We start from the raw sequence: 26,935 nt of genomic DNA, 5'->3' as shown, positions 1-26,935 counted from the left end.
GAATCTTCATGGTGTACTTTTTCTGTAAATAGTAACACACATTGCACTCGTTTGTGTCGTGGAAATTGATACCGACAAACTACACATCAGGGCTGGCAGACCTAAGCAGTTTGTAGACTCACCTCTGAGCTGTCTTACCTGGGTTCGAATCTCGAGCCATTGTGAATGCACTCTAAAACACTTCAAGAACATCTTGTTCTTACCTTGTCACGACCTTTTGAGTTTTGTAAAATAATTGTAAACATATTGTATCGTTTAATATACAATTAAACAACCATTTCTCCTTCCCCTGCCCTTGTCTAATTTCCATACATTTTCCAGAATCATGCTGTGGAGGAAGGAGGGATGTCCATGGTTCGTGATGTCGTGCTCGTCACGATCACCTTACTCTTGTGTATAGGTGTAATATTTGAACCATCACGTTGGTTCAGGAAGAAGACGCAAAGAAAAAAGTCCTGCGTTCACTGGTAAAGAACACAAGTGACTTTTTATCAATATTTATGATGATTTAATCCAATGGGACAAGATAGCTCAGAAATTTGAAACGTGTTTACATAAATTTTTTATGAATAATCAAAGGTTCAGATGGTCCAAGGAGAGCAGAGGGCCGATATGTCGCTCTACCGTACTTCGGTGGAACGTCAGATGGTCGAGCGATGTGCTGGTACTTCCCTCATGCCTGGCACCGAATTGGCGGCACTTTTCATCAATATTTATAGTGCCTTCATCAAAGGGGCCAAGATAGTTCAGAGATTTTAAAAAGGAGTTTACATTAAATGCTTTTGCACAATCAAGTCTTGGAATTACACAGGTTGATCACAGTATAATGCAGGAAGATATGGGATTCAGCGGCAAAATGGAATGGTGAAAAATTTGTATTATTTTAGAGAAATCTTGGAGGGCAATGAAGGAACAGGACTTGGATAAAAGTATCTTGGAATAAATGTAAAGAGTTTGGAGGTAACCCGACAAACAAGTGCATTTAGCCTGTATAAGGGCAGCCGTAGTGTATGGAAGTGAAACTGGGGCCATGGGGATGGAAGGTGAAAGAAGAATAGAAGGAAGACACGGGATGTCGAGAAGGATTTTTGGTCTTTCATTGAACGATAAATGGCGGAGCGTAGATCTTGAAGAAATACGACAACATTTCCAGTATGGAGATTGAATTGAGAAAGAGAAGGTTTAGATCATTAAGTCATGCAGCCAGAAGGACAGATGATGAAACAATTAAGAGGATTGTAAGTTTGCAGAAAGAAAATGCAAATGGAGATATTCCATCAATCGACCAACTGCCTGAAATAGGTGGAATGTGGTTTAAGGAATCTGATGATGAAATATTTGCTTGTTTTATGTTTTGGGTTCATCGTTCCACACTTGTTTACGAACCTTGTTTAAGTTACATCTGCACGCTTGATATTCCGTATCCTATAGCATTTCAACACTCGTGGAACATGTTTGTTTCTGTTTTACAAAACCATGCATTCAATACTTTACATGTTGTGAAATACTTCATTTTAGCTTGAACTGAGAATCTTTGTTTTTATCTTGCAGTTTACGATGTGGACGCAAACGAAAAGGGAAAGAAGAATTGAAGGACGACCCACCTTTGGTAAACGGGCTTCAGGAAAATGAACACCTTGAGATGCAGAAAACAGAGGAAAAGGAAGAAGAGGTTCTGGAGATGAGGGAAACAATAATTGATTTCACAATAAAACAAGACTCTGTTAATAAAGAACAAGCTGAAGAACAACAAGAAGAAGAAAAATTGCGGGAAGAGGAAGAAAAACTGCAGGAATTGAAGGAGAGGTTGGTCCAAAACGAAAAAAATCTGATACAAAGAGAGCAGTTGGTTCAGGAAAAAGAAGAGGAGTTGAAGGAAAAGGACGTGCAAGTCAAATTACGAAAAGTATTATGGCTAATGGAGGAAGAAGAACAGAAGAAACACGAGGCAGAACAGCAGAGAGAGAAAGAGGAAGCAGGGCAGAGGAAAATAAATGAACAGGAGCGGAAAAAACAAGAAGAGCTTCGGATAAGAAATGAGGAAGAATGCAGACATGCAAAACAGAAAAAGTATTTTCAGGAAGAAAAAGTCGAATTCGGGATCTGGGAAACACAGACAAACACAGAACTTAAGCAGAGAATGATTGCTGTGGAAAAAATCGAATTAGATGTTAAAAACAGGATGCAAAAAGTGCGGCAATTGAAAGATGTGCGGAAACGTACGGAACAGGAGCTGAAGCAACAAGAGGGCTTTGAAACGTTGATGATGAAAACAAAAGATGAAAACCTACGGGAAAAACAGCTTCATATCCACAAAAAATCTGAGGAGCTCAAAGATCGAGAGCACAGCCTGCAGACATTAGAGGAAGAGAATAGTCGAAGAGAGGGAAAGCAACAGGAAGAACGAGAGGGATGTGAAATGGTATGGAAAACGAAAGAGTTTATTTTATTGAAAAGAGAACAAGAGATGAGAGAAAGAAAACACAATGTGGAGATAAAGACGCAGGAGCTGTTGGTGAGGGAGACGAAAGTGAAAAAACTAGAAATGTTTGATTATCAACAAATCCAAGAAGTGCTTGAAACAACAGATGAAGGTTCACAGCAGCAACAGAAACATCAGGATGTTCATCAGGTGCCACCCGAACCAAAGCTTAAAGGTGACGACGGGGTGCAGCGGCAACATCAGGATGTTCATCAGGTGCCGCCTGAACCAAAGCTTAAAGGTGACGACCGGGTGATGCAGCAACATCAGGATGTTCATCAGGTGCCGCCCGAACCAAAGCTTAAAGGTGACGACCGGGTGCAGCAGCAACATCAGGATGTTCATCAGGTGCCGCCCGAACCAAAGCTTAAAGGTAACGACGGGGTGCAGCAGCAACATAAGGATGTTCATCAGGTGCCACCCGAACCAAAGTTTAAAGGTGACGATGGGGTGCAGCAGCAACATCAGGATGTTCATCAGGTGCCACCCGAACCAAAGCTCAAAGGTGACGACCGGGTGATGCAGCAACATCAGGATGTTCATCAGGTGCCGCCCGAACCAAAGCTTAAAGGTGACGACCGGGTGATGCAGCAACATCAGGATGTTCATCAGGTGCCGCCCGAACCAAAGCTTAAAGGTGACGACCGGGTGCAGCAGCAACATCAGGATGTTCATCAGGTGCCGCCCGAACCAAAGCTTAAAGGTAACGACGGGGTGCAGCAGCAACATAAGGATGTTCATCAGGTGCCACCCGAACCAAAGCTTAAAGGTGACGACCGGGTGATGCAGCAACATCAGGATGTTCATCAGGTGCCGCCCGAACCAAAGCTTAAAGGTGACGACCGGGTGATGCAGCAACATCAGGATGTTCATCAGGTGCCGCCCGAACCAAAGCTTAAAGGTGACGACCGGGTGCAGCAGCAACATCAGGATGTTCATCAGGTGCCGCCCGAACCAAAGCTTAAAGGTAACGACGGGGTGCAGCAGCAACATAAGGATGTTCATCAGGTGCCACCCGAACCAAAGTTTAAAGGTGACGATGGGGTGCAGCAGCAACATCAGGATGTTCATCAGGTGCCACCCGAACCAAAGCTCAAAGGTGACGACTGGGTGCAGCGGAAAAAGAAACAGAAGCATGTTCATCGGGTGCCCGAACTGAATCCTCACGGTGGTGATGGGGTGCAGCAGAAACAGCAGGATATTCATCGGCGGGCACCTGAACCGAAGCCTCTTCGCAGGGATGAACCAGCGGAGCTTGAAAGCCGAAAAAAGAATCTCATGTTCCGAGGACTAAAGGAAAGTAAAAATGACATGCAGCTTGTGGCAAAGTTGCTCAGCGTTATGAACTTGAACATCAAACCTGAATGTACTTTCCGCGTGGGATACCATGTTGGGAAAAGACCGGTGAAAGTTGTTTTCAGATCCGTCTCTGATCGGAATCTCGTTCTTTATAATAACAATAAGGTACGGAATTTCAATGATCCGTCTCGATGCTCCAAAAACATTTTTATCACTCCAGATTACACTTTTGTTGAAAGAGAAGAGCAGGCAAAGCTGCAGGATCATCTTCAGGAAATGAGGGAAATTGACCCAAACGGTCAATATACCATCAAAAGAGGCAAAGTGGTCAAGCAGGCCAAGGGCATCCATAGATGGTGACCCTCCCTCCTTATCTCCCACAATCCACTCGGTAGAACACATACCTCCGCCAGGCTGAACAGTTTATGGTTTTTATCCCACTGATAGGCCAAATCAGGATTCGGACCTGAACCACAATCAAATCATTTCGTCCGTGTCACATACCCAACCTCTCCACAAAATTTCGTCCAAATCCGTCCACAACATTTTGAGATCTTGTTCACAAACAATCAGACAAAACACAGACAGAGGTGAAATCATAACCTCCAACCACCTTCGGTGGCAGAGGTAAAAAAAAAAAAGAAAAAAAAAAGAAGAGGATAATGTACATATGAAGATAATGTACTCCGCCATATGAAGACCTCACAGTGAAGACCTGCTGTAAAGGAAGCCCAGCCGTCATGTCGGGCTGCAACAACAACAGTTCAGTTTTGTCCTCCAATGACAACAGAGGACCTGATGGAAGGGAATCCCAGGCGTGATGACTGGCAGCAACAACATGACCTACAACAGGTAAGCCCTCCTCAATACTTTGGGGCAGGTGAGATGAACACACTGGGTGCAAACACAACCAACACAAAGATGAAGACATTAAATTTGAAATAAATTTGGCACTTCGTCTTTTACAGACATTACTGTTCGTGCTTCCTTTGATGAAGAAGACCATCCTTAACTGTGGAGTTAATTGTAATTATAATTTCGCTGGGAAAGGTAATTTATTGGCATGGTCATCCCCATGCAGAATAAATAACAAGAACATTAACTCCATACATTTCTTTTTGTACCCTTTCCTGAACAAGTTATCAGACTGATGAACATGTCAATGTGTTTAATCTTTCATTTTTCATAGAAGTGGAGCTCGTTGCCTCCTCCACACCCTCACCTGAAACCATCCTACCTGTTGGAACGTAAGTTGTCAAGATTCTTGCCTTACATTACAAATTATTCCAGACTTTGTCCAAACTGCATATCCTTCACCTCCATTGTGTCTATCATTTTGTCTCTGCCTCAGAAATGTTGAACAAGCGAATATTTTGCTGCACTCTAATCCAGCCGATCACCGAACCAATCTTCCAATTGGTGGAAGACTGGCATGAGTGTTAATGTACCCATATAAAGGTCATTGTGAACACCTGGATGAGCATTAATTAATTGTTTGAAATTTTTTCTGGTAAATCCAGTGGGAGTTTGTGATGAAGAAAATCAAGATTAGCCCAGCAGATATGTGAAAAAATTGTGCTTTTGGTGATACAAGCATGAAATTTTGAACACTGATAGAGCATACTACTAGGAAGATTTTTGGATATAGGGGCATTCAAATCTTTTCCTAGGGACAAAATGGCGGCCATTTTAAAAATGGCCGTTTACGGATAATAAGATACACAGTACCGATGTCTATAAAACTAGATTTACATATTGCTCAAGCACACCTATGATGTTTTTTTCACGTAAACAGGTTGTAAGATCATAATTAAATGTCAACAAACTCACATAACATTTATTTGGTCCTTATTCTTTACAAAAATAATTACTTTTTGAGCTATTTTGAGCAAACTCCAGAAACACAATGGAAATGAAGTGAAAATGCCACATTAACGCTGTGGAAGTGACTTTCACTATAAAACAGTCTACAAAACAGTCTTCCACATGTTTGTGTATATGTAACAGGTGTGTTATTCCTCCTGTATACTATCGTGTGCACTCCCCTGCACAGTGACACAGAGCTGAGCACTGGAGTGCGGCCTTAACACACTTGCACTGTTTCCTGCAACCCTTCTTGCATCCACATCTAATCAATTGTCGGCATGCCCCAGTTGCCTCTGTGAGGGTTGTCCAATATATCCCCCAGCCGTTATTACTCTGTTTCCAACCCCATTCACTTGGCGATGGGAGCTCAGGTGCGCAAATCATCATCTGGCCCCAACAAAAGCCGGCTTGGTAGCGCTCTCTTGATGTGTTGTCTGAGGGCTTCTTGCGTTGGTGGGATAGCCTCTATTGATCTACCAGTCTGGGTGAAGAGATGCTTGCGGGCATCGTTAACATGTTCCTGGCTGCTTGTTCGATCGTAGAGCAGAACAACAAAACGCTCCAGTGGATCCATGTTGTCATTTGCAGTTGAAATGGTTGGTGTGGCAGCCAGTGCGCAGAAAGCTGAGGTGACCTCATCATAGGCTTTCCATGTTTCCCATGCTGTTTTCTTCCCCCTTCCGCCGAAGCAGGACACGGTGTCACACCCAGTGAAGGCGTGGAAGAATGGCAACCCTCGGCACTTGTTTGGTCCCAGTGCCACAGCCATCTCGTGAGCTGCCAAGTGCCTGAAATTCTTCCCTGTGCCAAAAGCAACCCAGAGTTCATCGATGTCAAGATATCCAGTTGCTGCCACTGCAAGGATCAAAACATCTGTGTCCACTGTGCGGATTGACACCTTGGTATAGCCCTGTCTGACTGCATCTTGGACATGGAGTAGTATCCTTGTATCTGCCTCCTCGTGACTACACGGGGAAAGACCAGTAACATCTCATGGCTGTGTACAAAAAACTTCTTTGTGGTTTGTGGTGACGATTTGCTTGTCAGTCTCAATGTTTGCTATCCTCGTTGCTAGAAAGTCAAACAACTCCACCTTGTTCTCGTCTATGCGAAGGAAGGCCTGCCAGTTTCGAGGGATGGAACTAGATGGCTCAACTCGTCTCCTGGTGCCTTTACCCCTCGTCTTCCTGGTGTCGGCTTTCAAACTGTCTGGGAAATATTCATCTCAGATATTATCAACCCTGCTCTTATTTTGTATCTGAGATGTGATGTATGGCAAGAATACTAGTGATGCATACTCAGAGAAGGTCTTCGCATTACGAGGTGCCAGCATGTTCACGATGGCTGCTCCATCCAGGATCATGACTTCAACAGGGGGGCTTACATCATCATTTTCCCGTGAGGTGATCAGATCTTCTAAGCACCCAACCAGATCAGACTTGGTTCCAAGCCGGATTTTGCCCATTTGTGACAATGCAGGGGGACAAGCTTGGTTTTCATGTGCAAAGAATTCATCAAGATCTCCATTCCGTGTCTGGGATGCAATAAACAGCCTGGAGAACAGAACGCAGTCATTCTTCAGAGATACCACCTTCAACTCTGTTCTTGACTTCTCTCTGACTGGGGGTCGGCTGAAGAGAGGGAGATTGTTTCTTTTTATTGGGTCAGTGATAGGCTTTGTCTGATGTACAAGCCTCTCGTTCACATATGTGTCATACTGTTCTTTTCCCAGCTTCTCGATCTGGTAAAGGGTGTTGATGACTGCTGGGTCTGCCAGGTCTCTGCTGTCTAGCACCAAGAGATCTTTGCTGTCGTCACAGAATGGGTTCCCCATCTCTCCTATGACACGGGTGAGTGCTCTCACATCTCGAGCAAAGGCTACCTGCGTGTGCTTTGTCTGTTCATGGTGTTTTAGTTCAGTTTTCCTAATTCTTTTTTCTGTTGTGGCCTCGAACTTATAGATCAGTTTGGCCATCTCTGGACCAGACACCATCCATCGGCGCAAAGCTGCAGCATTCTCCGTAAGACCTACAGCCCCTCCATCACCTTTCACCAATGCATTAATTTGCTCGTGTGCCTGGTCTAAGGCTATGGCAGAGAATGCACGTGTAGTCTTCTTCATGGTGAAGTTTCCTGCCAGAAACTGTGCGTATACAGTTGGATGCTTTGTTGCAAGTGTCACCATGTCGCGCAAGTGAACTGGGATCCACCTGGCATAGTTTGTATGTCCCAAGGCGAAGAACCATGGTACAAGCTTGGTCAGAGCATCAGTGTACAGTTGGAAGTTTCCTTCACGGACGGATCTCACATAGATCAGGACTGCCAGTTCTAGCTGCATAATTAGGAACCAGAACTGAAACTGTGGACTTGCATTGGCTTGTTCACCGCACCAGTCATCTAGTGGTATCGTATCCTGTCCCTCATCTAGTCCACTGGTGTACTGGCTGTAGGCTTCCTTCAGGAGAAGATAGAGAGTACTGGCTGTGACTTGGTGTGCTCGTCGTGTGCGTGTCACATGGGTCACTTTCAGGAAGGAATCAGCAGTACCACTTGTAGCAACCCCTGCAAGCATCAGAACGCCTGTCCACCCACTGCTATCCAGAAGGTCACCGAGGGTTTTCCATGCTGCCATCTCAATATGGAGTCCACCAAAGACCATGACGAAGTGATCTTCTCCGTGTGTTTCTGGCCATCTCCATTGGATCTGTTTGGCAAGTGTGTACAGTGGCTGATCAAGTGTGATTACAGGGATCTGACCTGGATTCAGAATATCGATTGCTTTCTTGATGACATCCATGGAGTGACGAATCATTGCCACAGATTTTGCCTGGTCATAGAAGAGAGGCAGCAATGAAGTTAAGGCCACACTACACTCTGGTTCTTCTGGAATAGACTGCTTGCTGGCATGGTATCCAGCCCATGATACTGTCTCGTCTCCCTTAAGTGGTGTGTCAGATAGCACTGTCTTCTCCATCTGCTCCAGCCACCTGTCAAAATGCAAGATAATGAACACAATTAAGAACAAACAAGTCCACTCAAGTTAACAAGTCTTGGTTATTTAGGTACACATATAACTGTCCACAGTTCAAACACAATAATCAGTTACCTGTACTCAATCTGCATTGCTTCAGGGATGAGTTGGCAGTTGCTTTTGTTGGGACCCGCTAGCTTGGGTACAGGTGGGTCACATTTACCCAGAACAACAGGAGGTACGATGGTGTATGACTGTGGCAGGTGTGCATCTGTTGTTGATGTGTCATCTGGGTTTACCCGTTGAACTCCACGGCTATCGCTATTTGGGTGCTGGAAAAGTGAAATGCCAGTGCCATGGAAGGAGTCGTGGGCACTTGTTGAACTGGGGTTATGATCAATGTTATCCACTGCCCCAGTTGTGAAGAGGTCACTTTTTAGCTCAGGGGGGCAAACTGTACCCTCATTTTGGAAGAAACGGCAGATTCTGTTCCCCAAGTCTGTGGAGATGCTAAGCACCCTGTCATAGGAGATCGAGAGACCCAGGTTGAACATAGTATCAACCAGGTCTCTTTTTCGAGTCTTTGTGTGGATAAGGGTGCCCAGGTACACAGGCAGGGGAGTCTCCCGATTGTGACTGTGCCTCGTGGACGTGGTAGTACTGCTACTCTCTCTGCGGCGTGAGTAACTGTTGAACATAAGGAGTTGTGAGATTGTGAGAGTAGGTGTTGATACCGACGAGTGGCTTGACTGCTCTTGGATGTTAGGACCATTCAAGATCATAGAAACTAGTGATACAAGCGAATTAGGTACCGAATGTTCTTGGCAGTGGGCTTCAAATGAACCACTAAATGTTGAGTTCATTTTCAACATGTCTCTACGAACTATATTTGCGGCTCTAGCAAGACAAACTCCATCACTGTCAGTGTCGTGATCACATGCCTTCTGAAGGGCTGAGCCAACATCCTGGTTGAAAGCAAGCAGAATATCTCGACCGGACATGTGCTCCTCTAGGTCTGGAAAATATGTCATGATTCGATCTTTGAGTTTGGTGGAGTGGACACGCCTGGTCAAGACTGTTCCAAGCTGTTCCAGCCTGGTGGTGTATAGTCTTGCTAGGTCTACCAGCTTGAACACTGGTGTTACAAGAGCATCTGTGCGGGCATCATCGATGTAGGACACTAGCTCTCCAAGTGCTATACCGTGATTGATATCATCTTGTTCATTCAGTGTTGTGCTTGTGGCCCTTGCTTTGTTATAAAGTGACACCAGACACTTCACGTGGTACTGTGCATCTTGTGCTATAAGGTCACCTGCACTCAGTTTAGCAAGAAGTGCCTGATCTCCTAGTTTCAGGGCAGCTGTCCTGACATATTTATCGAGGTTGAAGGTGGAAGCTTTTCGCAGAGAATTAGTACCCGCTGGTTTGTCACAAAAGAAACACTTTTCAGGCTGTGGCTGTGTGTGGTCTACATGTACTCTGTGACGGGTGTACTTTCTTGAGACACTTGCGGTTTCTTCACTAGACGTTTCTCTTTTTTGTGCCCGATGCAGTTCAGTTTTGTTGTATTTCAGTCTGCATGAATCATGCCACTTAGCCTTGTGGCTCTGGAAGGTTGACTGGATACCTTCACCATCGTCCAGGCGGGACAGTTCTAGAGATTTTGGCAGGCAGCCCATCTGGCTGAAGGTGAGGAGATAATCTGCAAGAGTTTGGTATCCGGACCCTGTGGTTCGCTTGGAATCAGCTGGACAGGCAAGGGCCTCATCGGTGACCTCCTGACATAACACACACTTCTCCCAATCTGTCAGATAAGGCATGTTTGTTCCAGATGTACTAGGGCTTTGGGGGTCTAATAGCTTGAAATTTTTGTTGGCCATTGTCAATTAAGCATTATCCACCACCACCATCCAATCAATATACAAATTGGGAACCAAATCTAGGTAGCTACTACAGTCAATGAGCGAAGGTGCAGTGCAGTCGAGTTATCATCTGAAAAAGAAATACATACATTATTATCATAAATATAGTAATTCGCTTTCATAACTTTTCACTAGCCTTGCATTGTTCCTTATAGTCACCTAGTCTATGATAGGAAAGTTCATAAAGCTACATCAAAGTTGTTCATATAAAGGTATTGAACCAAAATTACACCCAGGAGAAATCAGATAGTCATGCAAAGTTAAATAATTAAACCGCTAGACCAGTCCTGTCTATTGCAATGGTAAACCATTTGTTCTGCCCCTTATAGGCCACCGTAGATTCCAATTTTGAACCCAGTATGAAGGTATTGCATAGCATGTACATGACAATTTATAATATGCTCATTACATTGTGTTTCAATAGCAGCACAAATGACAAGTCTGAAATAATAGGTAAATATGTCCTTCTTAGCCGCCATTTTGTAAAATGGCCGCCATTTTGGGCCAAGGAGAAATCTGGAATGCCCCTACATCCAAATTTCACTGTAAGGGTATGCCCTAACTGTGTGCCAAGTTTCATGCTTGTATCATCAAAGGCACAATTCTACCACAATTCTTCACATATCTGCCGGACTAGATGTGAAATTGAAGGTGAAATAAAATAAAAATTCAATTGCGATTCAGAAAGGAATGCAGAGAATGCAGTATTTCCAGGATTGCGGTTGTTAAGCATGATAACAATAATAATAATAATAATAATGCTAATAATGAATTTATTGTCACATATATGCAATTGTCGAAGAAGAGACTCGGCTCTCTTCAAATCAGAGGGTGTACAAAACTAATTTATTTCATGATCACAGAGAACTGAAACATAGTGCGCTTAACAATATGATCCGTTCTCACTGACATCTTCTCTCGAGTGGCCTTCTATTTTCTGGTGGACTCGTGGGTGGGAGGTAAAAATGTGAAGGCCATGCAAAGACATACCCCATCTGTTTGCCAGAGTTATAAAACTCATGATTACAATCAAGGCTGCCAAGTTATCACAGAAGGATTCATGAATCTGATCGGATAGCCCTGAGCGAAGAAAGGTTTTTACAATTGAGACATTCCATCACATGCTGAGAGAGAGAGACATATGCAGATGTGACCGAAGATTAAAAATCGACTAAATGCGGAATGCGACCGACTAAATGAAAGTTGTAAATGTTGAGAGTTAATCCGTTGCAACCCCAGACAAGTTGGCGCCAGTCTATCATCATTTCGGCAACTCACTGACGAACGCTTGGGCACAGGGATAATTATGGACTTTTTCAAAACACGGAGAATTTTACAAAGCTGAAGTGATTAGTTGAAAAGTAAAGTAAAAATGGGCGACAGTTCATCAGCACGAGAGACCGCAGCAGTCCGGGGCTGACACCATCAGGACCAGTCACTTTCCTGACCTTCAAGTTCATCAGAACACGCCAAGTGTCATTTCTGGAGATCACAAAAGCTTGAGCAGTCACTTCCACTGTGGTTGGTGCTGTGCCCACCGGATGATCGAATTGGCTGTAAAAATGAGTCAGTTTGGCTGGCAATGTGTGTCGTCATTCCTTGGAGATTTCAACTTCGGCTTGTAACGAGTGATCGTGGGGAGATCCTGCCAGAGTTATTTGGCATTCGCACTCATGATGTTCTCCTGCAGCAATTTTCTTGATTTCTGCATTATTTAGGCCGAAATCGCCGGGTACTTGACATCTCAATGAGCAACGTTGTCTTTTCCTTTTTGTTCCTGAGTACTATCTCTGTCGCAGTCCTTCGCTTTCACTTTTCATGCTGGATGGCATCATCAGGTCGTGAGCATTATGTCCTTCTTTACAATGTTTGCTTTTCGTTCATGTTTCCATGAGTTTTGTGAAACTGGGATATTGAAATTTCTGCAGATGTGCCAGTAGATTACTCCACATAACTTGTGCCTTTGGGTGTACAGCTGTTCTGACATGAGTTTTTTTTTTTTTTTACATCCAGATAGGATGTGACTCCTGGTTTCTGTTTCTACCTTGCAGAACATTCTCTGTCCCAGTTGAGCTGCCACTTCTTCGCTATTCCAGTGATCCTTCTTTGTCTATCCAAAATCTGTCCAACTCTTTTTTTGTATTTTCCAGCTCTTTTGTCTTTCTCCCAGTTGTCAGTTGTTGCGTGCAGAGGAAGAAGGTGTCGTAGCGGCCACTGAAGAAGAAGATGCGATATTTTGCCGTGGATCTATCATCACTCCGTCATGTAAGCGCTCCAGGAATGCAAGACAAAATATCAGACTCTCACAGATCTCAAGTCAAATCTTAAGGTTCTACTTTAATGACTCAGCATGCACGTTATACCTTGATGACCCAAAATTAGTGTTCTAACTTGGTGACCCAGCATTCACGTTCTACCTTGATGACCCAGCATTCGTGTTCTAACTTGGCGACCCAGCATTCACGTTCTACCTTGATGACCCAGCATTCGTGTTCTAACTTGGTGACCTGGCATTCGTGTGCTACCTTGATGACCCAGCATTCGTGTGCTACCTTGATGACCCAGCATTCGTGTGCTCCCTTGATGACCCAGCATTCCTGTTCTAATTTGATGACCCAGCATTCGTGTTCAGCCTTGATGACCCGGCATTCGTGTTCTACCGTGATGACCTGGCATTCGTGTTCTACCGTGATGACCCAGCATTCGTGTTCTAACTTGGTGACCTGGCATTCATGTTTTAACTTGATGACCTGGCATTTGTGTGCTACCTTGATGACCCAGCATTCGTGTTCCACCTTGATGACCCGGCATTCGTGTTCTACCTTGATGACCCAGCATTCGCGTTCTATCTTGATGACCCAAAAAACGAGTTCCACCTTTATGACACACAAAACGAGTTCTACCTTGATGACTCATCATACGAGTTCTACTTTGCAGACCGACAAAATTCGGGAAAAATCAAGAAGTGAGTTCTGCCTCGATATCTCAGAATGTGAGACCTATGTAGGAGACTCGGGGGAAAAGAGTTCTGCCCAGATGGCTCACAAAGTAGGCCCGTGTGAATCCTGTAACAATGGCGGACTATGTGTGACCTCGGTTGGTACATTTGCAAGCTTGGACAGTTTTATTAATTTTTTTATATACAAGATCGGGGCTCGTGTAAGAGCTAACATCGATCAAAAAAAAACAAAAAAAAACGGACACACAAAATATACAATAAAAGGCAGCGGGAGACAAGATGGGGAGAGAGAGAGAAGCACACAAGTACAACAGCAGAGAACAGGGACAACGGAAGATCTGTGGGAGGGAGAGGGCTTGGTGGGAGGAGGTATGGGAAGGTGGGGGGGGGCGGGGGGAGTGGGGTGGGAGAGGTATAATTGCTAGAACTTCCAGGAAAGAAAGAAGTCGGGATTTCAAAGAAAGTGGATCTGGGGTGAATTAACGGGGATAGAAGAGATCAAGGTTTTGGATGGGGAAGTTGATCATGAAGTGCCTCAGGGTGTTGATTTTGCTTCTGGTTCATAATTTAGTTATCATTAATTACCTCTTCATAAATTTTATTTTTAATTCCTATTAAAGGAAAATGTTGTAATGTTAAAACAGTGTTAGAGGAAAATGGGTGCAATTGCAGTACTTTGAGGTTGTACACCCCGTGTGGTGGGTGTGCAAGCGCGGATCCACACTGGCGGGAATGGCGATGCTTGTGAAAGGTGCAGAAGCTGGTTCATTAAAGCCTGAATGATCCACTGATCTATGGTCTTGAACTTTGCCTGAAATAGACCCCCTTCATGACCTTACTATCCTCATCCCTGTCGTGAGCCAATTTATAGATCATCGTCCACCTCCTCTTCTCTATCATTATTTTGTTGTAATTCTTCTGTTTTATAATATACATAGGTTATAAATACCTAACTGAAATGTTTATGAATGACCCTTAAGCTCAAGGTTTAGCTACAGCGTGAATGCAATTTGTTTTTGACTTCCATTGACATGAAGCAAATTCTGTCATCGTTTTTTTAACGACATTTGCTCTTATTTTATAGCGTTGGTCGATGGATTCGCACGACTCCATTTTGTTATTTCGTTCACATCTTTCTTTAAAGCAGTTATTTTCATGTCATTGTTTATACCTTCCTGCCATGTTTTCCTGGGCCGAGCTGCCTCTTCGTCTTTTTCATTTGCCTTAAAACCTACTATCTTCCTATTAGGTGCATCCTCTATAGTTCTAGCCTACTATCTTCCGATTAGGTTCATCCTCTATAGTTCTCGCTATATTACCTGTCCGAACAACCGAAGCCTTCTCTGTCTCAATTGAATTTCTATGCTGCTACTTTTGAGAGTATTTATCAACTGCGCCAGCACTTGATGTAGGGATGGCGTGGTCCCATGAAAAATTCCTCCGGTCCCATTTGCTACATCCAAAACTAAAGTTGGCATATCTTCTCCAACCAATCGCTTTGGCTACATAAGAGAGCCTACCTGGTCTGTTCAGCTGATTGTCCAGGTAGAGATCACTTTTTAGTTCTCCAGACGATGGCAAAAGCTAGAAAATAAAGAATAAAATAATAACAATCTTTATTGTCCCATATCCAAGGAAACTATTATTTGGTGACACCGTAAGTTTAACCATCAAAAAAAAACATAAAACACAAAGGGAATAAGAAAACAAACAAAAAAAAAACATAAAAATAACCGAGATCGGTCAAACTGGAAAATCATCTCGTTCATCCTAATAATCTTCTTCAGACGGCGCATTTCCGAGCTGCCTCTCTCAATGGCAATGACGCTGGTGCCGTCCGACAGTGTTACTTGGTGCAGCATACTTTACCACTGCAATTTTAATAGATTGAAAGGATTCCCCGAAAAGTTTGAAATAGCAAAGCACTTACCTGGTTGCACTTACTTTAAGAAGTTGCTCGACCACACTAATTTGACATTTTGTTCACAAGATAGTTCCTTCAGTGTAATCCTTACCTTGCACTCAAGGACACGCACGCATCATGCACTCAAAAAACTGTTATTCTCCACTAGCTGCGATACCTGTTCTATGAACAGAAATAATTAGTAAGTGTTGATGCCAACTTTTTTCCAAAACTGCACCACACCACAATATTCATAACTCTGAATACTGAAAACTCAATACTGAAAATTCACTACTGAAAATTCAATACTGAAAAATACTGAAAATTCAATACTGAAAACCTGAGGCTTTACCATGAAAAGTTTAATTGAGAATTCTTCTTACATGCAAGAGTTATGTTGCCACTGTTGGGATCTCCATTTATTGTGCTTGAAATCCTTCACAAAGAGCTAGATGTGGGATGGTTTGATGGATGTAGGAGGTGGGATGGTTTGGGAATCGGGACCGCCTCAAAGGCAGGCCCCATGTGACGTAAAAGAACCCGCTGTTGCAGCCGGTCCTGTACATTTGAAAAAAAAATTCAGATTGTTCAATTTGACAATTTAATTGTTCGCACCACCACTGATTGCACGAGGTGCCAACGTTGAGGTTGTGGAGCTTCTGTGCAACAGACATTGAGGTTCAGAGGTGTGGAAGAAATTTGTCAATGGAAAACTGTCGCTCCCAGAAGAAAAACCCCAGGCAGTGTATAAGCATGAACCTCACTCGAGGGCTGAAGGCCAAAAGGCTGAGGCCTATAGGTGCTAGCATGGGCTCAGGTTTGCTTTACAATGAAGGACAAACATAGGAAAGGTACAGCAATTGTGAATATACTGTACAACACTTACCATAGCAGATGGTTTCAGCGTAACGCAGCATGAAAATGGCGAACTTATTAATTAGTTAGTTTACAATTGTGGGTGGAGTCAGGCCTGCTGTCCAGCCAATGGGTGGAATACACAGCTCGGCTAATTAGATATGCTGGCCTTCACCCGTGCTATGTCCTGTGATAGCTGTTAGCCAATCAGATTGTGTATAATTTTTAAAAAAAGATGGAAAAGTAGGCTTTCAAGGCTGAGGTGATGGATGAAAATACCCTTCGGTCTTTGGTCTGTGTGCCAAATGTGTTCATTGTAGGACTAGCGGCACTTGTCTTTACTCTGAAATATTTTCTTATTCATTGCGTGGTCAACTGTACTACCAACACAGTAGCTCTGGGTAATCAATTGGATCCCAACTCTGCAAATTGGCTAAGTGGAGGAACAAATCCATTATCAATATGTTCATCCTCAACCTAAGCTCGTTTGTCGCGACATTGATGACTGTATTGGCACAACAGTAGGGGAAGAATGTTGGTTGTGAGACACAACCATTTTTACATGTAAGTGAATGGGGAAAATGCGTTGGAACTTTTGGGCCACCCACCAAAAACCAAAAAAACCCCGTCTATTTCTCCCTTCCCCATTTTAGCCATCAACAAAGGTTAAATCCTAAATAGACCCCAAAACCATTTTTCGGTTCTAAAACTCATATTTTCGTTATTCTCGAATTAACCACGAATATTGGTTTATGTTTTATTTTAGGGAAAAATTAATTTTCTTATTTTATGGTTTCGCATGAGTCAAGAGCATTTAATCCTTTAAAAAAATGTTAATCCTTCCAAACTCTCTCGGTCAAGAGATATTTATAACGAATTCTATAAATAATTTTAATCCCTTCCTCTTACACAGGAAGGTTATTGTTCTAACTCTATTTTGTCATCATTTTTTTTATAGAGAAGACGAACCAAGGTCCAGTGCGCTTCATGGAGACAGAGGATGTCAATCGAAGAGTTATTTGACCTTGAAGATGAGTTTCAATCTTTTCAACCTTTTCCACAACAAGACTGGTAAGCTATGTTTAAACCTACTAGCAACGGTACCTGCCCTATGGGCGGGGCTTCAATTGGGAGGCCCAAATGAAAAGGCAAAATATCAGAAATTTAAGGCTTTTTTTATTTTAAACGATTCATATAAACATCCGTTAAATCATATCACACGGAAATCATCAAAATCTAAACAGTATTTGTAGAATTTCAATAAAAGCCACATCACTGTTCATATCGGTAAATATTATTCCATCGTGTTTGGAAAAACAGGGAAATTGGAAAAACAGGAAAAACAATATAGCCTATTTTACTCCTAGGGGTCCCAGGATTACCCACCAAAAATTTCATAGCGATCGGTTCAGCCGTTTTTGCGGTACCTGGGAACGGACGACAGACAGACATTTGGTGAATTATAGTAAGATTAATTATACTAGGGCATGCCCGTACTATATATATATCTAAAATTATATCCCCCCCCCCCCCCCCCTCTATTTACATGAAATGGTTTGGTCCATTCGCAAAGCCAAAGCGAACGGCTTGCGAGTACGGTGACAATCCCCCCCCCCCCCCCTCTATTTACATGAAATGGTTTGGTCCAAAGCGAACGGCTTGCGAGTACGGTGACAATCCCCGCCCTCTATTTACATGAAATGGTTTGGTCCAAAGCGAACGGCTTGCGAGTACGGTGACAATCCCCCCCCCCCCCCCCCCCCTCTATTTACATGAAATGGTTTGGTCCAAAGCGAACGGCTTGCGGAGTTTGGTAAAGAAATCGCCATAGCGTGCACAAACGCGCAGGAAAGCGAAAGAATCGCAAATTAGTTTTAATTAGTTTTAAAACATAGTTGAACGCCAACATAGTTTGCCAACGTGAAATAAATGAATACGCTCTCAAATGTGCCGTCCGAGGCAGAGTCTGTTCGGCACGTTCGGCACACGTGATAGCTCGCTGCTCTCTGATTGGTTGAATCGTTTTTTGGACATAGCTCGGTAACTACTTGTCCGATTAATATGAAACCTTGAAAAGGCACATCCTCGGGTCCCCAGCAATATACCTGGCAAGTTTAAAGTATATCGGACCCGTGGTTGTCGAGAAACAGCGGTCACAGACAAACAAACATACACACAGAGATTACTGGAATTATAGATAGATATTGTTTTATACAGAACCAAATAACTGCACATTCAACAACTATTGCCTTTCCTTTTTTTAATTCCAGTTTAGCCCCCAACTCTTCAATAACAGAGTTGATGGTTGAGGTTGAAAATCAAGTCAATGAATATCACGACCTTGAATGGGACTACTATGAGGTTCCAACCTGTGCTGATTTTCACCCACGATCACAACAAGACTGGTAAGCTATGTTTAAACCTATTAATTATATATTGTTTTATACAGACCCAAATAATATACGAATAATAATTATGTTTTTTTCTTTTTATCACAGAATCTCTTCAATAACAGAGTTGATGGTTGAGGTTGAAGATCAAGTCAATGAATGTCACAACTTTGATTGGGATTACTTTGAGGTTCCAAAGAGTGCTTATTCATTTCCAACCTGTGCTGGTTTAAACCCCTATCTTGATGAACTTAACACAAAACTCGATCTTCCACAAGCAGACTGTGATTTGTGTCGGGAAAGAATCATTTCCACAATTGAATATTTACTCCCACCCAAATAAAAATGTTTAAATAATGTAAAGGTTTTAATGTTGTATGGTTTTAATTAGTCCCCTACCGGTGTACACCGGAGGGGACTATAGGTTTGCACGCCGTCCCTCCGTCCGTCAGTCTGTCAGTCCGTCAGTCCGTCACGCAAAGAACAGTTTTCCGGACTTTTTTTCTAAACTCTTAACGCTAATGATTTCAGACTTGGCACATTGTTTCCTCATGATAAGTTACAGATCAAGTTCGAACTTCACGACGTTTCGATCATTGTTGACCAAGTTATGGCACTTTGAACTTTCGGAATTCTGATGATCCTTAACTCAGTGCCATTTTAAGTTTTAATTTCCTTTAAAATAGATTTTCTCTGCAATAATAGGACTGATTGAGATCAAATTTTCACCATATGAGGGACTCGGTCTGTAGAATATTTTAATGGTAATTATGACGTCACAGGTCACGTGGTTCGGGCGCCATATTGTTTTCGTGAAAACACGAAAACCCCTTTTTCTCTGCAACGGCTGAACAGATCGAGGCCAACCTTTGCAGGCAGAATCGCATACCCATGACAGACAAAAAAGTCAGCGAGCATGATGTCATGCGTCACATGGGTTCAGAGTTATGACGTTTTTAAGCATGAACATTTAAAACCGAGCCCCTCCCTCATTTTTGATCCAATCGAGGGGAAACTTCACAGATCTGTTCCGCATGTCAGTCTACTAAGATGTCCTTTTGGAATTTGCGATAGCTCACGTGGTTTGGCGGATATCGTTAATTAAACGAAAATGTTTTTAAAAATGGATATCTCTTGAATCGCTTTATTGGTCGACGTGAAACTTCATAATATAGTAGATGTCATGAAGAGTAACAAGTGTGCAAAATTTCAAGATTATTGGATGTATGGTCTGGAAGCTAGAAGTTGTTATTGCGTGAAGAAGAAGAGGCGTCAAGTGTGCGGATTTAATTATTTATCACATGTACAGACTGAAAGCATCGTTGGACACGACCTGTCGCGGTCATTTTAACCTCAAATAAAATTCTAATTTAAGATTTGTCAATAGCTGAGGTATATTAACAAACGAATAAAACAGATTTGGTCAAATTCTGACTTTTTAAACTCGATCGCATTTGACAGAGTTGTGACAAGCTGATGAAGAAGAAACCTCGCATTGGCTTCTCCAATGTGCCATAAAAAATGGATATCTCTTGAATCGCTAGTACCTCAGACCGTGAGTTGGAAATAATTTATATAATTCACACAGTGCAATACGTGCAGGCCGCTCCACGGAGCGACCTTGCGGGCTTATCAACGAGGCGAGGCATGACACACGTGTCTCAGCATACCTCAGATCAAGTTTGAAAACCAGCATCAACCGTGCATAAATTTGCATATTCGATCATTTTTGACAAAGTTATGGCACTTTGAACTTTGGTAGGGGACATGTATTGCAGCGCAAGACTCAGAATGCTTGTTATATTTGTTTTGCTCACAATTATTTCATCAGTAATTACAAAAAGAGAATAAAGGAGGGGATAAAGGGAAGTGCACTCCCTCCAATGATCCACCACCTCCCTTGTCCCATCTCTTTCCCCTCTATGTGTGAGTGTGGAGAAGGGTGGGGGTGGGATGAGGTGGGTGGTGGTGCACAAGGGGGAGGGGGATTATGGGGATTATGGGGATTATCGGTGTGGTTTGTGTGGGCGTGGTTTGTGGGTGGAGACAAAAGGGGGCGGAGTCAATGTTTTGAAAATTATTTATTTATTTATCATCTTTGTCTTTTGTAATTCCTGTGATTAAAATGAACACAAGATTTCTTCTCCCTTTAAATCACTTAATTTGTAGGTCCAAGGAACTGTATTCATTACATCAACAATTTAAAAAAAGTTAATTAGTACATCTCTTTGTATAACCCTTCTCAAAATGGCTTCTCCATCTGTATATTCTTGCAATATCACCAACTTTGAACTTGGTTTTTCTCAAATGAATTTCCTTTTCATATTCTAATTTTGCAAATGTTTCCGATGGTTTTGATTTTGTTGATGAATGAACTGTATTGAATGATCGTTTTAAGGCCATTTTCCCCGCTAGAGCAGGGTTTAGCCTTGCGGGCCCCATGACGATCATGGTTCCCTGTTTGAGGCAATGTTTTTATGGCCGGATGCCCTTCCTGGCGCCAACCCTTTGTCGCCTCTTACGATGCGCAGGGATACGGTGTACCTATTCTAAACCGGGGTACACACCGGGATAACTGTATTATTGTAATTATCTACAATGTCCTCAATGAAAGATACTCATTGTTGAGAACCGAGTTGTGTGAATTTTTTAAATATAATCTCTCTTTCAAAGTGCGATTAAAATGCTCAATAACAATTGCCTTTCCTTCATTAAAGGTGCTGTATAATGTTATACCATTATCTTTGAGAAATTTCACAAATGTTTTGTGATGGAACTCTGTTCCCTCATCAGTCCATCACTTCTTTGGTGTCCTTTTGCTTTTACTAAATATTCCACTGAAAGCTAACATTAGAGTGTTACCCCTTTTGTTTTTCAAAGGAACAACCAATGCATATCTACTCCTCAAATCAATAACGGTTAAAGCATACTTGTATCCCTTATCATTATTTAGTTAAATTAAATCAGCGGACCAGATGTAATCAACACCTTTGGAATAAACTCTCCTTCTTTTAAACTTTGTTTGTAGGTTTACGTAATTCGTCAGCTAAAACGATTTGCTCCTCATTGTTGATGACATCATTAGAGTTTAATGGTTTTTTTGATAACTATGCCCAAGTCTTAATTTTGCACTTATCATTTTTTTCAGAATAAAACTATCAACTTTCTCTCTCAACGTTGGATTTTAAATCAAAGACAAATTATACAACATTTCTCTGTCGGCATCATGTTTTTCATCCAACATAGTGCTATTCGTATAATCAATATCGTGTTTCATACACACTTCATCAACACTATTTATAGGTTTGCAGCATTACATGGGAGCAGCATTACATGAATTATGTAAAACAAATTTCGAATATTCGAGCCAGATGTCTCCATTGCATCGTTTTGTCTTTACAAGATCGAGGCTCATAGCAGGTGATGGAGGGTATGTACCAACAGTGGGGCCACAGTTGGATTAAGCAAGAGAATGAGGGGAGGAAACGAACTTGCAAGGAAGAGCACGGTGCCTGGTTGGGGTTGAGCGTGCTTCCTGCGCGAGATGGGGAGGCGCAGAGGACTGAGAGAGCAAGGGGGAGCAACACTGGAGAGAAGGTGGTAACAAGCAAATACCTGTCTGTGATGTTATAGCAACAACAGACCTTGCCTAGTGCTTCAACCTCACAGGAAGAAATTTCAATGATGATGAGAGCTTTAGATTCCATAGAATCCAGGACATGCAGATGTGATGCTGCTCCTTGATTGGACCATTTCTTGTGTTCATTCTGACCAATGATGGTCCACACACATGATAAAGCAGTAGGATGTTCAATGCATGAGAGTACATACATTATTTCTGCAGCAATTTCTGTATGTTACCTATTTGGTTCCAGGTCAGCGACTGCTGTTCTTCTTAGATGCGATGAACTAGTGGGGTCACCCGTGGGAATCTTGCGATCGGTGCAGCCGTTTTTGCGGCACCCGGGAAAATAACGTTATGCGTGAGTCCAAACCTGAAAATGCTGGAGACCAAAGCTGAAATTGGAAAAACAATATAGCCTATTTTACTCCAGGTGGTCCCTGAATTACCCACCCAAAATTTCGTTGCGATCGGTTCAGCCGTTTTTGCAGTACCTGGGAACGGACGGATGGACAGACAGACAGTCAGACGGACGGACATTTGGTGAATTATAGTAAGAATAGACATGAAAACAAATCCAGGTTCAAACTCTTCAAAAGAAAGCTGTGACGTCATGGATGAAACACATGATTGTCACCCCAGGATTGTGAAGATGAGGTCACACAGAACGTCCAGTGGAAATCATCAAATCCTGATTTCAGCAACTTCAGGAGGGAAACTTAGAGACAAAGCTCTCTGGTCTCCTGTTCAAATAGCGCAACATGCCAAAATCGACAACAGGTGTAGCTCCGTCCGAGTAGTTGATGAAACGACACCTGAGATCGGAGCTTGACAATCTCAAACCGGATGTGTCGTCAAACGTCTATCAGATCCGACTTAATCAAAAGTCGGTGCACGATACGTCGTCCAACAGTCGTTCTATCAACATCGGAGATCCAGTGTTTGCCCACATTTTCTGCGCGGATGCGACCTGGTTACCGGGGTACGTCATTGAGAAGCCAGGTCCACTGTCCCACATGGGTCACCTGAACGATGGCAGCGAAATTCGTCGACATCAGGACAGTTTTATCACAGCCAGGACAACAGTTCGACGCCACCACTATCGGAGATCGTTGTGGCCGCTCCAACGCTCCATTCGTCGTGGAGACCGGAAGGATCACCTCGGAATCTTTATCCACCTTACCACCGCGACGCTCAATGCCTGAGAGAAAAACACGACCGTTTAATGGTCTATCACCTGAGGTGGTGGTGCACTACCTACTTGAAGCCTTGGAGTGGGAAAGAAGGGCTTCTGGAAGGTGCACAGCAATGCAATGACGATGACGTAGTTGATTTTCATCGGTTAATTTGCTGTGCTTAGTCACATACGGTTTTGAGATGATAATGGATAAGTGGAATCCCATCCAATCCACTTTAATCTATCTATAATTCCAGTAATCTCTGTGTGTATGTGTGTCGTTTGTCTGTGACCGCTGTTTCTCGACAACCACGGGTCCGATATACTTGAAACTTGCCAGGTATATTGCTGGGGACCCGAGGATGTGACTTTTCAAGGTTTCATATTAATCGGAGAAGTAGTTACCGAGCTATGGCGATTTAGCCGTTCGCCGTTCGCTTTGGCTTTGCGAATGGACCAAACCATTTCATGTAAATAGAGGGGGGGGGGGGTTCTGTGGTCGTTACTGCCACGTGGTTTCAAAGTTTTTTTTTGTTGTTGTTGTTTGCACGCATGTTTTTTTGCACGCACGTACGGGCACCCACGTACGGGCACGTCCTAGTAATAATAACAATAATAATAATAAAGGAGTCTTATATAGCCCCATCAAGCAGAGTAAACTACCCTCATGGCGCTTTACATTATCATGCGAACGCACACACACAAACATACACACACACAGACACACCTTCACTCTTGCCCTATTCCTCTCCCTCCCCATTCAAAACCCACAGATGTGTACTCCCCCTCCTCCTCCCCTCCCTCCCCCGCACATGTATACAGACATACTCTCTATCTCTGTCCCACCTCAAACCAAAGAGAAAACAGGACTTAGACTTTGAAAGACTTGTGAAACAGATAGGTTTTGAGGGAGGTTTTAAAGACAGGAAGAGAGTCAACATGTCGAACAGAGGAAGGCAAGTCATTCCAGAGCAGAGGTTAAATAAGACCAGTTCTCTTTGTTAATCCAGTTGGCAGTTTATTGCAACTTCAACAATGAACACGGTCTGAAAGACATAAGAACAAACATAATGATCAGTAATGATTAAGAATCCTCTATCTCCCCCCAAGTCTTTGGCATGGAAAAAGACTGAGAATATGAAGAATATATGTAACTAACTTTGAAGCTAATTGAAGAACTAGTGAACCAGAAACCAAACACAATGGCAGTAATGGTCAATGCCAGAATCACATGTCATAGTCAGAGTGCCAGGCAGGCTTGCTCATGCTTCGGCCGGACCGTCTGGGCGCAGCAGCTGGTTTGTCAAGCGCAGGGCGTGTGGTAACCGTATTGGGTTTGGGATCACTGACTTGAGGAGGTGACATTGGAGGTGCTGCACTCATATGCCGAGTTACCTGCGATGACTTAGCCATAGATGGGGATTTCGCATCATCAAAGAGCTGATGGCGGCCAGGAGGGCTCCTGTTGACCCTGGGTGATTCAACAGGAAACGTAGCAGGTGGCTGCGGTGGAGTGGTGTCAGAGTTGATGGTGGGATGTTGCGGTGGCATTGGACTAGTAATGGATGGGCCACAAGCCTCCTTGTGACTGGCCGGGGTTGTGGTGTGCACAATGCATGGGTGTGGGATGTTCTTCCGAACCACTGGTCTCTGCACTCCAATATCACCATCGATCGTCAATCTTGGTAGGGGCGTTAGCACAGGAATGTACTTTCGCAGGAATTTCCTATTGCGCAGAGTAACCCTTCCTGAACCGTCAACTCTTACCACATATTGATCAAACTGGCGAACCTCAATGATGATGCCGGTTTTGTCCCATTTGAGGGGGTGTGGCCCGGTCTGATTCTGGATGCGAACACAGTCGCCGACAACAAGGGGCAAGAGTCTCTTGGTATGTTCAGACCAGCGCTCAGCATCTCTCACGTGGTGTTTGCGAAGTGCTTCCTCCCGAGCCTCCAGAGTCCCACGCCAGGTGTTATGAGGTTTGTATCTGCCAGGTGGTATTGGGATGAAGTCTCGAATTGGGTGGCCGAAAATGCACATCGCTGGAGAGAGTTTTGTGTCTCTGTCTGGAGTATTTCTATACTGGAGCAGTGCACGTTGGAATGCATCGGTATCAAGGCCTCCATTAGGGCTAGTGTTGTCCATGAGAAGACGCTTCACAGTCTTGACACCAACTTCAGCATGGCAGTTGCTATGTGGATAAGCTACTGAGGAGAGTCGATGATGTACACCCCAGTCCTTGAGGAATTGACGTGTAGCGACAGCTGTGAATTCAGGACCACCATCGGAAGCTAATTCATCAGGGATACCAAATGTGACAAAGGTACGTCTTAGGCAAGCGATGAGTCCACCTGCACCATGTGAGGCTCTCTCAACTATCGGCCAGTTAAAATACCGGTCGACCACTACCAAGTATTGCATCCTTTGTAGTGAAAGTAGTCGGCACACATGCATTGGAATGGATAATCTGGAGGTGTCAGAGGAGTGGGTGGTGCACTTGGATTGGAGGGCGCAATCCGATTACAATGGGAGCACCCAGCACGAAGGGCCGCAATGGCTGGGGCAATGCCAGGCCAGAAGATGGAAGACTCGGCTCTCGCAGTCATAGAGGTGACCCCTTGATGGGCAGCATGCAGAGCAGCTAACACCTCATCCCTGAGAGACGGTGGTATAAGGACACGATCCTCGTAGAGTATGACACCATCAACTATATGCAGACTATCTCGAAATTGGAAGTATTCACGTAGGGGTCCAGGGAGCTCATGATGGAATTCAGGGATACCTGACTCGATAAGGTCAACAAGGCTCTGCATGTTATTGTCACTCGCTATTGCGGTTCGAACCCTGTCCCATGTTACAGATTTGAGGCTGAGTGAGGCGAGGGAGGACATAGCAGACGTGGAAACATACTCGTCGGGGGTTTCTGGTGCTGATCTACGTAAGCCACTCAGGAGGGTTTTGGAATGCGTCAGGATGATGGGTGTGGAATCAATGGCCGCAATATCGTCAGTGAGGGTCAGTTTCACAGGCTCTCCAGTAGGGTGGCGTGAGATGCAGTCTGTGGCGCGATGTCTAATCCCCGGCACATGGACCATCCGGAACCTGTATCGCAGGGTCTTCTCCTTCAAGTTCCTAAGTCGAGCGTTAGAGATATCCTCTAGACTTCGATCATTAAAGATCCTGAGCAGAGGTTTGTGGTCAACAGCGATTATGAGGTCTTCACATCCCAGAACAAAGTATCTGGCCTTGTCTAGGGCATCAGCAACTGCTAGGGCCTCACCCTCAACTGGTGCATAACGTGATTCAGCAAGGTGGGTGAATCTGCTGCCAACGAGTGTGATTTTGCATCCTGTGTGACAACAGAAGGGTTTTATATTGGTGCAGGTACAGTGTTCTGCAGTAGCCAGAAGCCAATGCCAGTCTTGGACCAGTCTGTAGCGAGGCACGTGGGCTTGCTTGGGTCGAATATCCGGACACCCTCCTCGA

General features: G+C 43.6%; 1 protein-coding gene across 2 annotated transcripts; it reads left to right on the top strand.

Annotated features, from left to right (window-relative positions):
* The first annotated feature begins 324 nt into the window (after positions 1-324).
* LOC137431097 (uncharacterized) lies at positions 325-21,814 on the top strand. Of its 2 annotated transcripts, XM_078781399.1 has the most exons (7): positions 325-467; positions 1,552-4,633; positions 4,750-4,831; positions 4,971-5,028; positions 17,216-17,328; positions 18,528-18,662; positions 18,756-21,814. In XM_078781399.1, the coding sequence occupies exons 1-2, from the start codon at positions 346-348 to the stop codon at positions 4,139-4,141; spliced, it is 2,712 nt and encodes a 903-aa protein (XP_078637525.1). In that variant the 5' UTR covers positions 325-345; the 3' UTR covers positions 4,142-4,633; positions 4,750-4,831; positions 4,971-5,028; positions 17,216-17,328; positions 18,528-18,662; positions 18,756-21,814. The 2 variants fall into 2 exon arrangements, 1 of the variants encoding a protein (XP_078637525.1); XR_013624039.1 differs by lacking the exons at positions 325-467; positions 1,552-4,633; positions 4,750-4,831; positions 4,971-5,028 and adding an exon at positions 11,161-12,805.
* The last annotated feature ends 5,121 nt before the right edge of the window (positions 21,815-26,935 follow it).

The sequence above is a fragment of the Myxine glutinosa genome, chromosome 7 (assembly GCF_964187855.1).
Source record: "Myxine glutinosa chromosome 7, kmMyxGlut1.1, whole genome shotgun sequence".
NCBI lineage: Eukaryota > Metazoa > Chordata > Myxini > Myxiniformes > Myxinidae > Myxine > Myxine glutinosa.
Note: the sequence above shows the minus strand (reverse complement) of the source record. Positions and strands in the feature narration are given on the sequence as shown.

Bases quoted from the DNA above. Each gene is read 5' to 3' on its own strand.
- LOC137431097 (XM_078781399.1), top strand. From the start codon at position 346: ATGTCCATGGTTCGTGATGTCGTGCTCGTCACGATCACCTTACTCTTG. The intron at 468-1,551 runs GTAAAGAACACA...TTTATCTTGCAG, and splicing joins AAAAAGTCCTGCGTTCACTG to TTTACGATGTGGACGCAAAC.